Source organism: Populus nigra, chromosome 5, assembly GCF_951802175.1.
Source record: "Populus nigra chromosome 5, ddPopNigr1.1, whole genome shotgun sequence".
In the NCBI taxonomy this organism is placed as follows: domain Eukaryota; kingdom Viridiplantae; phylum Streptophyta; class Magnoliopsida; order Malpighiales; family Salicaceae; genus Populus; species Populus nigra.
Genome location: NC_084856.1, coordinates 17,212,894 through 17,225,367, shown reverse-complemented (window position 1 = coordinate 17,225,367; position 12,474 = coordinate 17,212,894). Strand labels below are relative to the sequence as shown.

Sequence of the window (12,474 nt, the reverse complement as noted above, 5' to 3'; positions counted from 1 at the left end):
CCGGGCACCGGTATCGGTTCCATCTACCCCCAACGTTCCGTAGACAATTGTAGTGTTACTGCTTTCATGTTTCATCACAGAAAAGATTGAATCAGAAAATGAAGACGAAAAAATCAATCTTAATGACCAGAATTGGCCTCGGTGAATCTATTATCATGATCAAAATCGCCCATTAGACCAATGGAGCTAATTCTAGACTGGATTAACATCAGGCGTTGATGAAAAAGAATTACAACAGATCTAGCAAAAATTTACACAATAATTTTTTACCAGGAATATCCACTCAGCCAAGAAGAAAAAGCCCCGTGGACCCAGCACAAAAAATCCTTCTTTGCTGTCTAATTGCCAACCAATTACACAGATAAGGTTGTTGTGGTTATATCATATACTCTATACTGCCAATACAAATGTGCTAGTGTATTAGAGGAGACAGGGAGGGAGAGTGAGGATGTCAGAAGCTGGCCATTTGGTATCTGCTCAAAGCATCAAAGAATTTACAACCATCAATCCATCGAATACAAGAAGATTACAAAGGTTGACGTTTCAGAGATCCAAAATCATAGCAGCTTCAAAAAGAAATGACTTCCCGCCGGTACCGTGAAAGACTACCCCCTTACAACACTTCAATTCTAGTCAATCTTCTTCTGGAAATAACTTGTTTCATGCTTACTATCGCCTTATCCCTAGTCTCTTACTTATCTTTATCTGGGGATTAATCAATTGACATGCATGCTTGTAGTAATTGGACTCTAGTTTATTTATTTATTTATTTTTATTTTCCTCTTCGATTCTTGGATAAAAATCACAAAACTTGTACTTGAACCCTATATACCACGGGACTTGCAAATTGTTTGAATCCGTTTTGTAATTGTCACTGGTTCAGCAATGAAAATGACTTAATGATTTTGTTGTTGAGCCAAATGGCAGATAAGCAAGAAAAATTCCAGGGCTCCCCGCCGTTTGGTTACAATATCAACCGCAGATGGGAGATGGCAAGGGAAATGGACTTCTGACTACCTACTGTCTCTTCAAGACCTGAAGTTAGAAGACTTGATCGAAGATGAACAAAAAGATGCTGAGGTTTCTGTCAATCTCTCCGTTCAAAAGGTCATTCCATTGAATCCATTCCCTTTCATATTCTCTTCTTAACCAAGCGTGGTGACCTGAAGTTGAAATGCAAGTTATAACAATTTTAGGATCATTTGGCAGCAAGAAAGTATATCAAAATGACAGAAGCAACTCAATTGGTTGTATGATGCAATTTGAGTCTCCATCAGCAAAAAAAAGAAAAGAAAAAAGAGACAAGGACAATATAGATTGCATCTAATAGTTTTCCTTCTATTTTTAACCAGCATGCCGGTTTTGGTTTCTCAGTGGATGGAAGGATCATCACATCTTTCACAAGAAAATGCAGCAACTGCTTCTCCCCATACTGTAGAAAGGTCTGTCATTTTAAAGAACTATGTTGTAGTAATTCGTTAATATTGAATTGGTCTTCAAGAATTACTTCCTATTCAAGTTGTAAAATATTTAGCTGTTTCTTACTCATTATTGAATCGGTTATAGAATGTAATGCGAGTGGACCTTTTTTTTCTTATTTTCTTGCCAGATTGATACAACCTTCAATGTTTGGGTTCTTCCATCAAGAGCCAATCGTGAAGTTCATCTGCCTGACATTGGTGGCGACGACCCATCATTAAGTCTCTTAAACCTCTCCTCCCCACCCCCCTGGTCCCTTCTCTCTCAGACATGTAATTAACACAATTGATCGTGCAGGTTATATACGTGAAGCCTGGATATGAAGCTGATCTTGACTCGTTGATACAAGACACACTAAGGCTTACCACCTCAGTCAAAGTATGAACAATACACTTGCTTCAAAACAAAGGGATTTATGTGATGAAAAATGATTAAAAAACAACCAATCCTGATTAAAAGTCCTCTCCTACTCACCAAGTTTATATCCTGCAGGATACTTGCTCAGAATCGTGCGAGAAATCCAAACCCAAATTGATACGTGAGTGTTCTTGATGAACTTTTGCCAATACAGTAACAGACTGACTGTAGGTTGAGTTGCTGAAGCAATTTTCTGTTTTGATTCTCAGATATAGGTGGACAGAAAGCAGCTTCTATTGATAAGAGGTGGTCTATACTCTTGGAGCTGAAGAAGGAAAACTTGTGAGAAATATACACCTTTATGTTGTGAACGAGCATTGAATGTGTTGTGCCATGTACTTAGCTCGGAATATAATGGGAGGATGGATCTATTCATTGTCTTTGTTCATTGCTGGTATTGAGTTACTTGTCTCCTAATAGAAAATTGTAGATTAACTATGAACCATTGCTGCTGAAACACCGATTACTTCTACGGCAATTTACTTGGTATATCATGAAAGTTCACCAATTTAGACCTGTCACTAGAGTCTCTTTTTGTGAGATGAAATCAAAGGGAAGTATTATCATCTGTTGTTTTCTGATTTATAATGGAGTCGGGGAAAGGGCTCGAAACAAGATCATCTGTGCCCTCTGTGGTTAGTTCTTGTGACCTTGAATGAGTTGAGTTTTTTATTCTTGAACAAATGCTAAAACAATGGACCTCCATGTGGTTGTGTTGCGTTTCAGTAACAAGGTTCCCTTTTCTTTTGCCCTGGAATTTACTCGGCTATTGATATATGAAGAGCAAGGTTCATACGGTATCGAGGCTCATTCTGTTCTTCAAATAACAGATAAAATAAGGAATTTCAGAGCTTCTCAGTTGCACTGAATCTTTATATAAAGACAGAACGACTGAAAACTTTATTCGTGATTCAGAAACATCACATCATGCGAGACATATTCTTCCAGACTCAAGATACAACCGACGTTACAGGCACATATATGGCACCATTCGACGAGCAACCTCATTTCTGCCTCTTCCTTCCATAAGTCGAACAAAACTACGATAAGATCTCTCCTTCCCCATCCACCCAAGAAAAAAAAGAAGAAAGAACTCGGGATGTCTGCTCCCTTCATCTGAAAATATCCACCATTCGAGGTCATCCTGAGACCAAACTACAAATCCCGACCCCAAAAGATATAATTCAAATATCTCCTATAAAAAAATTTCCACGTAAAAAACCCGAAGAGTATGCAGGCCCATTCTTCATCACACACCGTTTGCTTTTAATTTTTAGTTCTGAAAAAAAGGGACGAACAACATGATTTTTTTGTTTTATTTTTATTTTTCATTTTTGGATTTTGTTTACAAATTTTTTATTAACGCATGATTGCATAAAAAATCCAAAAACTTCCTATGTATTATGCACATTTTTTTTAATATATTCGCTGCATAATAATGAAAACATTATTTTAAAAATTTTGCTTTTATGATTCTTATAATTTTTTGCTGCAACAAATAAATATTTAAATAAATAAATTGCCAAAAAAATTCGCATTAATAGAATAAAGAAGTTTCAAATGGAGAGATGCCTTTCTATCCTTAATTTATCTAGTCTTTCTAGTCTTTTAAATATTTATTCTAATCACTTTTAGTTTTTATTAAAGTCATATTTTGTAGAATTTAAATTATTAATTTTCTTATGAAATATTATTGAAATTTAATTAGATAAAAAGATTTGAATAATTCCTCGCGCTGCCACGAGATTAAATATTTTAATATGTTTCTGTCTCTCAAGTTATTTAATTTTTATTTTTGATTTACATTAAAATTTCTTTCTAATATTTATTTGCATATATAATTTTAAGTTTATTTACACATTAATTTTTTTTATTTACAATTAAAAATTTCCGATATTATTAGCAATGGTTTTTTTATTGAAAAATAATTTTTGCTCGAACCGTTGTACAGCAGGAATGAGTTGTCTGGTTGTATTCTATTAAAAAGAAAAAAAATAAAATGAAGAGAGGGAATTTAATGAGAAAAAAAAGGTAATTAAATGTGACGGAGTCCAACTGAAACTAGTATTTAACTTTTTTTATTTCCGTTACGATAAGAATCCAACACGAACAAGAAGTAATTCATGAGGTCAATTCTGTCACTTTACACTCTTAAACCCTTATAAATCGCTCTCTACCCTTAGTAGACAAACGCACGCTTAAGGTAAAAGAGAGAGAGAGAGAGAGAGAAAGATACCTTCTAGGCTTTTGTTGTTTTTCATCTGCCTTGTTGTTCTGTGTTTTCTGATTCTCTTCCTCGATCGACAATGTCTTCCTCGACCGATAGTCCCACCCTGACGACCGAGACCACCCAGCTTTCACCCCAACCAGACACTGAAACAGCCCAACCCACCAAGAAAATCACCCTCAAAAGCTCTGATAACCAGATCTTTGAAGTAGAAGAAGCTGTAGCCATGGAATTTGCGACTGTGAAATCTTTCTTTGAAGACTCACCGTCATCGACCGACACTGTGCCACTCCCTAATGTGACGGCCAAGCCATTGTCCCAAGTTATTGAGTTCTGCAAGGAGCAAATAAAGTTTAAAGCAAACCCAGATGAAGCACAGAAGAAAAAGTACCATTCGGAGTTTCTTAAAGAAAAGAGTGACAAAGATCTGGTGGATATGATTCCGGTGGCTAACTATTTGGAGATTAAAGATTTGCTTGATGTGCTTAACCAGGCTGTTGCTGATAGGATTGAGAACAAGAGTGTTGAATATGTGAGAGGCTTCTTTGGGATTGACAGCGATTTTACTGCTGAAGAAGAGGCTGCGCTTCGTCAAGAACATGCTTGGGCTTATGAAGGTGTTGATGAGGACTAATCAATCGGAGTTTGCTTCTTTATGAAAAAAGATCAAATATTTAGACTTGTTTTGAACAATTTTCATTTTCATTAGGGTTTTTGGTTTTATTTGTATATGCAGGGTTTTAGAGAAAAATAAGTATGGAACGGAGATGTGTGATATTGGTGCTTTTAATGGAATGGATTAGGATTTTGTTTTTGATTAACGGTGTTTTTCGTATGTGGGTTTTCATTTTGATACTTTTGGCTATGATCTTGCTGAGCCTTTTTTTCCTTTTCCTTTGTCGATGGGACTAGATGAATGATGGAATAATGGTTTTCAACTTCTTAGTTTCTATGGTTGATCAGAGCTCCAATCGGGCTTGATGGTGATTTCATTTTTTAGGGTTTTGCCTGTGTAGATTGTTTAGGGGGAAAATTGGTGGAATTTCATAAAAAGGAATATATATAAAATAGCAGTCGTTTTTAAATGTGATATTGATAATGGGGTTAGGTCTAAGTTTGAAGTTTTTTGGTGGCCATGGGTTGTAGATTGCTGAGTAGCTTGTTAATGAATCGGATTACAGTTCATTGCCCTTTTCGTCTGGTTCTCATGTTTGCTTTGTGTGCAAGTTCTTGAATTGATGAAGGGTCTTGTCCTGGCACACTAATCGATTGAATTAAGGTTTTGTTTTATAGCTGTTTTCACCTCATTAATCCTTTTTCTGTCCCCTCGTTTTGATACAGTGTTTTTACTGAATGCAAATAGGATTTGGATGCTCAAAGTTTTGTGACTGTTCAGTGTTAATTGTCAACCCAATGGGATTAGAGTTTGTAACTGCTAAATTTACCTTTGTATTTTCTGGTAAACCTGCTTAGTGGCCACGCACAAGTCTTCTCAAGGAGAAAACTAATCCTCGAGAAGTTTTGCTGAAAATGATGACCTTTTCCTCCTGTTAAGTTGATGTTGTAGAGACGCAAAAACGTATGAAAAGGAGGAGCAGGGCCAGAGATTATTGTTGATTGAAGGAAAATGACGGACTAGGTTTTTTTCCTTCTGATTCTGTATTATCTGGGCCTTGTCAAATTTATTGAACAGGCTGGTTATGCAAAGTACCATGTGCTTGACCAGTTAAGTTCAGTTGTCTGGGTTTTGCAATCACAGCAGTGAGCACCATCCTTGGCAGAAAAGGGACTAAAACTCTTGATTGCTTGCTTAGAAGTAGTGTCAGTTTTGTGGCAATCTTACTGCAACTTGTTGAAGTAAACTCACTCTTGCCTTCTATGCAGCAGCCAGGAATCACATTGAAGCTTCCAATTGAATGAAGAATGGAACGCCTGGTTTTGGTGTGTGTATATATAAACAAAACTACGTTCTTTCTAAATCGCAGAAAATCTAAACTCCCGATAGCTGCAAACCATAACGAAGCAAAGGTTTATGATAATGATTACCAGGTATTACCATGAAGTTTGCGATTTATGACTAACGATCTTTTAGGCAAACAACAAATAAAAGGTCACTTAACTTCTAATACTCTTTTATCAACATCCTTCTCTTTAAGCATAAACCACCAAAGATGCTAAGATCCATAAAATCATCAGGATTTTTCAAGAGTGCAAACAAGCGCATATAAACGATCACATGTTGATTATCATAAACAACTCAGTTTTGGTTTCACAAAGACGACTGGTGCTGAGCTTAATCCCTTCACTAAAGATTCAAGACACTACTTGACAATCAGACAGCAGCTACACTCCTGCCACATTTCCTGGATGTTCTGATCAGGTGTCGCTTTGCCGTTGTTGAGGTTGTTGTGGTTGAGGTTGTGGCCATGGCATGAATGCCATTGGAGGTCGTGGCTGCTGGGCTCCATAGGTAGCTGCTTGATCAACTGGATTTCCCATGATCATCCCTGGAGGTCCCACAGGATGTTGAGGAACATAATAGTATGGAAGATCAGCTGGAGAGCCAACAACAGGAATAGTTGATTTAGTGACCCCAAGACCCTCCTCTTTCAACTCATCTCTTGGAATAATATCAACCAAGAAATCAAAAACATCGGTCCTGGAAATTGCAGCTGCAATATCATTCTTTTGTAGTGTCCTCCTTTTGTTCTCTTCTGTGTGGATCCAAGAGCGCAGAGTGAGCTCCAAGATGAACATTTCACATGCTTTGGCAAAAATAACAGGAGCCTCTGCTGAAATCATTCGTACATCTTCATCAGCTTTCATTATCTTCTTAATCCGAGCAAGTGGAAGGCTATGGTTCTTGAAGTCAGTTGTTTGTTCAATTTCTTGCATTTGGTTAGTCCAGAACATCTGAAGCTGCTGTTGCTGCTGTTGGTGGTGGAAATGTTGGGCTTGCTGGTAGGTAAGCTGGTGGGGTGAATTAGAGAAGGTGGCTGGAGGCTGAGTTTGGGAGGGAATGGCTATGGAAGGAGTCCCAGAAGCCACCATTGGAGCAGTTTGGTAGGGAGTAGAGGCATAGGCCACCTGACCTGCACTAGCTGCTACTCCCATTACTGGTTGCTGCTGTTGCTGGGACTGTTGCTGTTGAGTTTGTTCTGATTGGTCCATGGTTGCTTGTAGAGTTTCTTTTGCCCTCTTTCTAGGTATCTCTCGTCAGAATACTATAAAGGCAAAACGAAAAAGAATACATACTCAGGACCAATCACAAACTCAGAAATGTTGATGAGAAGCCAAAAAATGTCAGAAAAGGTTAAACTTCTAAAACATAATTCCTGCAATCAGACAGCCCGCCAACAGAATCTGAAGCCCATTTAAAATATTTCAAAATGTCTAATCTTTTACAGAAATGAAGGAAAACAGAAGTGATTAGATTAATAACATCCCTAAGAGTCAATCTCATAATCGGTGAAATAAGTAAATCTTAATAATGACAAATTTCATATTCAGATTGGATCTCCTCAAACTTCCAACAGGAATATGATACCACATTAATAATTGATCATACAGGTTCTCTCTCCTTGCACAGAAATTGGCGACTCACAGTTAATGATTCTATGGCACAACAACCTGACGTAGACGAATTATTTGGATTCCCTATCCATCATTTGTCTTCTGATGGTGCACGCATCCATCCATCCTTGCCACTGAACATATCTGGTTATGCTTTTGCACCACAGATTTGTGTGCATATGTATGTGGGCAATAAGACTATAAGCAAGTCATTTGTCCTTCTTTGCTTGTTTCACTATTCTATATCTTGTATACTGCTAGATAGTTGAGCTAATGAATACAGATGATATAGAACCTTCTCCTAAGGGTGGTTAGTAGCATTACAAACCCAGTTCCAATCCTTAATTAACTAAATCATCCATCCAATTACCTACAAGTGTCCAGGAATCAACATTCATCTTAAACTTCAATACATGCATGAGAGTAGCACCTCACTTTGGAATACATGAGCATACAATTTGGTGGTGTACCCTCCAAGTTTAATTGTAACAGTGTAACCATTTTTTTTCTAGCTTCACTGCTGTGACATATATAAATCATCCAGAAAAGTTTGCTCATGATAAGACACCTTTACTTAAAATTAGGTTTTCTTAATAAAATCAATCAATGGCTTCCTCTATTATCATAAATATAAATGTTTTGATGCCAGGTCTCTCAGCGTGATATAATTTCAAATCCTATCACTTTTGCACTACCTTAAAGAATGTCGAGCTTTGTGTTGTCATGTTTACTTCATTAGATTTCAAGACAAGTACACCCCCAGACTTTTACCTTGGATTATGCATCAATACATGGAAAAAATTCAACAACATATGCACTTTTTGCTGCCCTCTCAATTTTGGGGTTCATCCAAATCCTTACCCCCCTACTAAATCATTATCTAGGGTGAGCTATTCCCTTGTACTGACGAAATATGTAGACACAGTATATCAAAGGCCGTCACCCAGCTACTGTTCCATGAAAAAATGAGATCCTAGTGAGGAAATTGAGTCTTACCCTTCAGCATTTTTGCATGAAGTGACTGCTCTAAGAAATTGAACCATAACATTCTTATGGTTGCAAATTCATGACTTCTACCATTGCAGCAAACAATGGCCCCATAAAGATGCATGCAACCAAACAACAAAATAAATCATGATAAGACCAAAAATAATGCATGCCATCTAACAAAATAAATTTTGTACAAGTCTCGCAATACAGAGAAACTGAAAACTTGAAAATTCCGAATATCTAAATATATAAAAGAAAGAAATTGCAACTCCGATCAAGACAGACATAACTTCAATGACCTCTGATTCGGTTAAATCAACAATTTTACTTTCTCTTAAAACACCTCAAACCTCATTCATACATCATAAGTTGGGAAATTAACACAAGCACGACACATGCATGGACCGAACCAAACACATAAACATATCAGAACAACTCCGAAGAAGGAAGGATTCCAGAAAATCAACAAAAACCAAACACATCAACCTCATTCATCAAAGAATCTCAACCAACACACTTGCTTAAGATTCACTAGAAAAATCACAAATATCCCTTCAATTTTTCACCACTAAACCATCAACAATCAAAGAATACTCACCACTTACTGGGAACTAAAAAAAAAAACAACTCATGCATGTCATACTGTTAATTGTTTGGCAGCATAGAAAGTGAAAGAAAATGCAATAAAAGACAGAAACTTTGCGCTCTGTTAGAAATACAAAACATACTAAAAATCGAAACTTTCCTTTCAAATTTCTCAACTTTACTCACCAACCAAGCAGAAACTTAGATACAGCACAAACTTATGCCAGAAAAATCAGTAATTCAAGATAAATAAAAAGAAACCATTAATTAAAATCTTAACAAGAACATACCCATCAAATCTTTTAGCTGAATCTTCTTTGAGAGATCAAAAACCTATGAGAGGGGTTTTTTTAGAGAGAGAAAGGGAGTGAAGTTAAAAAGGAGGGAGCTTTTGAAAGTGTAGAAAGAGAGACTTCTAAGAGTCTGAACGTTGAGCCACGTGTTCGTCAATGAGAGTTCTGACTATAACAGAGGGCTTTTTAAGATAACACGTGGCTGAATATTAGTGAGTGTTTCATAAGTGAGAGGTGCTCAAGTGAATTACTGTGACGTTTGAGAAACAGACAGCGCACGGTGTCATGGTATTTTCGTAATAAGAAGAAATTGTGAGGGTGTTCAGGGAAAGTTTCTGTGTAACGTCACGCGGAGAGCGCGTGCCAATTAGTGGTGGAAGCCTGGAAGGGAAGAATATGACCGACTAGTGCCTCATAATGTCTCTTCACGTGGTAAGAAGGAGGAATCGCTTAATAGCGGTAATATTGGTTATTTAGTTAAAATCAAAAGTAAATTAATTAATCTAAATAAAAATCAACCTAAAATTTATAAAAATTCATTGAATAAAAAACGAGACTCAAGATTTAATTAAAAAAAGATGAGATAAATAATGTCACATCAGAAATAAATGAGAAAAAAAAAAGTTATCGTGAGTTTTTTTCTTTTACACACTTAATACTATTAGAAAGATATTGAAAAAACGATTCTAACTATACATTAAAAAACCAGTAAACGAGGTCGCAATTAACCTTAAATCAACCCCGAACAGAAACCCTAACCAATTACGATCTCGTTTGATATATGGTTACAATCATCTCATCGAGATTTTCTAATGATACTGGATGTGTCAAAAGCAGAGCTCCAGTATGTCTCTAGTGACCTATTATTTCATTTTTTTCCCTTTCATTTCAGCTTATCTCTTCTCTCTTTCTAGATGAATCTTGAATATTATCTATTGGTTATTAGATATTTATAAAAATTTATGTTGACTTTTGTATATATTAATTAATTTTAACGAGATATAAATTTTAAAATAACTGTTATTTAAATAATGATTATGAACATGCATTTTATTTTCTTAATGTTTTTATAACCTTTATTATTTTTTCAAAACTTTTTATCAAGATGTGTTAGAATGGTAAAAGACCCAAAAAGAAGTAAAATGGATAATCTACTTGGAAGCACATTAAGGGTCAAATTCCACCTCACGTGACCTTAAATTAGTCAGTCAAATATCCAAAAATTTATTTGAAAATATACTATTATAAGTGGATATTAGATAAGTAATTTGCACGATGTAATGTGCTGGATAAAAAAAATATATAAAAAAGGATATTCACATATTTCTAGAGTGTTTTAAAGGATATGGTTTCACTAAATCATATGATTACAAAAGGACAACGATAATAAATGAATAGAATTAAAAAAAAAAAATTACCTGCAGGAAAAAAAAAACGCTTGCTAAAAAACAAAAATAAAATGTAAACAAAATCTAAAAATATAATGGAATAAAATAAATAAGAGAATGTGTGTGTATATATATATATATATATATATTAAATTATCTAAAATGAAGTTTTATCTATTAAAATTTTGAGGCAAGACAATTTGTATTCTTGTTAAGAATCATGTTTTTGGGCATGGATTAGGAATGATTAATGAGTGAATAGTGAAAAAATTAAAGAAAAAATATACTTCTCTTTGGATGGGTATTTTAGGCAAATTAATGTGAATAATTCTGGAATTTTTATCCAAATTGACATGAAATTGATGTTCAATTATGTTATATAATGAAATAAATAATTAGGTGAAGACTTATTAAAAAAAATAAAACTACATTGTTATATAATATGCTACACAAACTAATTAACTTTTTAAAATTACTAAATGATTCGATTGACATAAAAATAATAAAATTAATTATTGTCTAATTTAATTGATCAAACCAGTTGATCGTTTAATTGACCATTATAAGCACCAATGAATGATCTGGATTAAGATTATTCGACCAGCAATTAGATGATTCAAATAAACACGTCAACATTTTTATTTATTTATTTATTAATATGAATAATTTTTTATTTATTTAATTAAATACATGCATAAATTTTTTAATTTTTAATTTAGATTTTTATTGCATATTTATTTTAAAAAAATATTATTCAATCCGCAGCTAAACAAGTGTAAAATAACTAGTTTTCTGTAATTCCATCATCTTTATAAACTGCCGCTGCTCATCTCTTTTCACAAAATGACTTATTTTCTTCTTCATCTTTTCTTGGAAGCCTATATCTTCAATTCTTACTTTCCTGTTTGAGAACATGGAGGAAAACCCCGTGGTGTTCACTGTAAAATTTCAGAATTGTGATGATTTGTTTTGAAGATAAAGAGATCCGACATCCACAAAGCACGTGCTTTTCATCTTGCTTGTGCTTTTTCATGGGACCGGCCTGAAAACCTGACTTGACAGTCACCGACACAAGTCAAGCAACAAGATTTGCATATAAGCCCGGCTAGAAACCAGTTTTATAGATATCAAACCCGATTTAGGGTTTTATCTGGTCAAAAAATTAGGTCTCGAGTTATATATAGGGTTACATAGTTATTAAATATTCTTCTAATATTTATATATTAAACTTTAAAAAGGGTTAACAATAGCTAAAAAATATGAAAAAAAAGGGTTTTTGACTAGGAGAAAAAATATATTTGAAAAAAAAAAACGGGTCTCTACCGGGTCGACCCGGAAAGCCAACCAAGTTTGATCGTTTTTTTGCTCTTGCTGATCTTTCACCTTACCCGGACCGGTCCACCTACCGGGTCGGTTTGGGTTTAATAACTATACTTGATTTATGATCATATCTAGAACTGTCACCTACATAAAAATAACCAATAATTATACAAAATTCTATAAATAGTTTTACATTAGTTTT

General features: G+C 35.0%; 3 protein-coding genes across 3 annotated transcripts; 2 read left to right on the top strand and 1 right to left on the bottom strand.

The window, feature by feature from the left end:
- Window positions 1–21: 21 nt before the first annotated feature.
- LOC133694691 (large ribosomal RNA subunit accumulation protein YCED homolog 2, chloroplastic-like) lies at window positions 22–2,404 on the top strand. Its single transcript, XM_062116345.1, has 7 exons — window positions 22–592; window positions 928–1,107; window positions 1,353–1,442; window positions 1,610–1,696; window positions 1,777–1,857; window positions 1,972–2,017; window positions 2,106–2,404. Exons 1-7 carry the CDS (start codon window positions 449–451, stop codon window positions 2,180–2,182), a joined length of 705 nt encoding a protein of 234 aa, XP_061972329.1. The 5' UTR covers window positions 22–448; the 3' UTR covers window positions 2,183–2,404.
- A 1,674-nt stretch (window positions 2,405–4,078) lies between these two features.
- LOC133695037 (SKP1-like protein 14) lies at window positions 4,079–4,944 on the top strand. The gene has a single exon (XM_062116783.1). The coding sequence runs from the start codon at window positions 4,203–4,205 to the stop codon at window positions 4,755–4,757; it is 555 nt and encodes a 184-aa protein (XP_061972767.1). The 5' UTR covers window positions 4,079–4,202; the 3' UTR covers window positions 4,758–4,944.
- A 1,310-nt stretch (window positions 4,945–6,254) lies between these two features.
- LOC133695035 (nuclear transcription factor Y subunit C-2-like) lies at window positions 6,255–9,720 on the bottom strand. Its single transcript, XM_062116782.1, has 2 exons — window positions 9,562–9,720; window positions 6,255–7,347 (listed from the first exon to the last, which is right to left on the bottom strand). The coding sequence occupies exon 2, from the start codon at window positions 7,292–7,294 to the stop codon at window positions 6,500–6,502; it is 795 nt and encodes a 264-aa protein (XP_061972766.1). The 5' UTR covers window positions 7,295–7,347; window positions 9,562–9,720; the 3' UTR covers window positions 6,255–6,499.
- Between the last annotated feature and the right edge of the window lie 2,754 nt (window positions 9,721–12,474).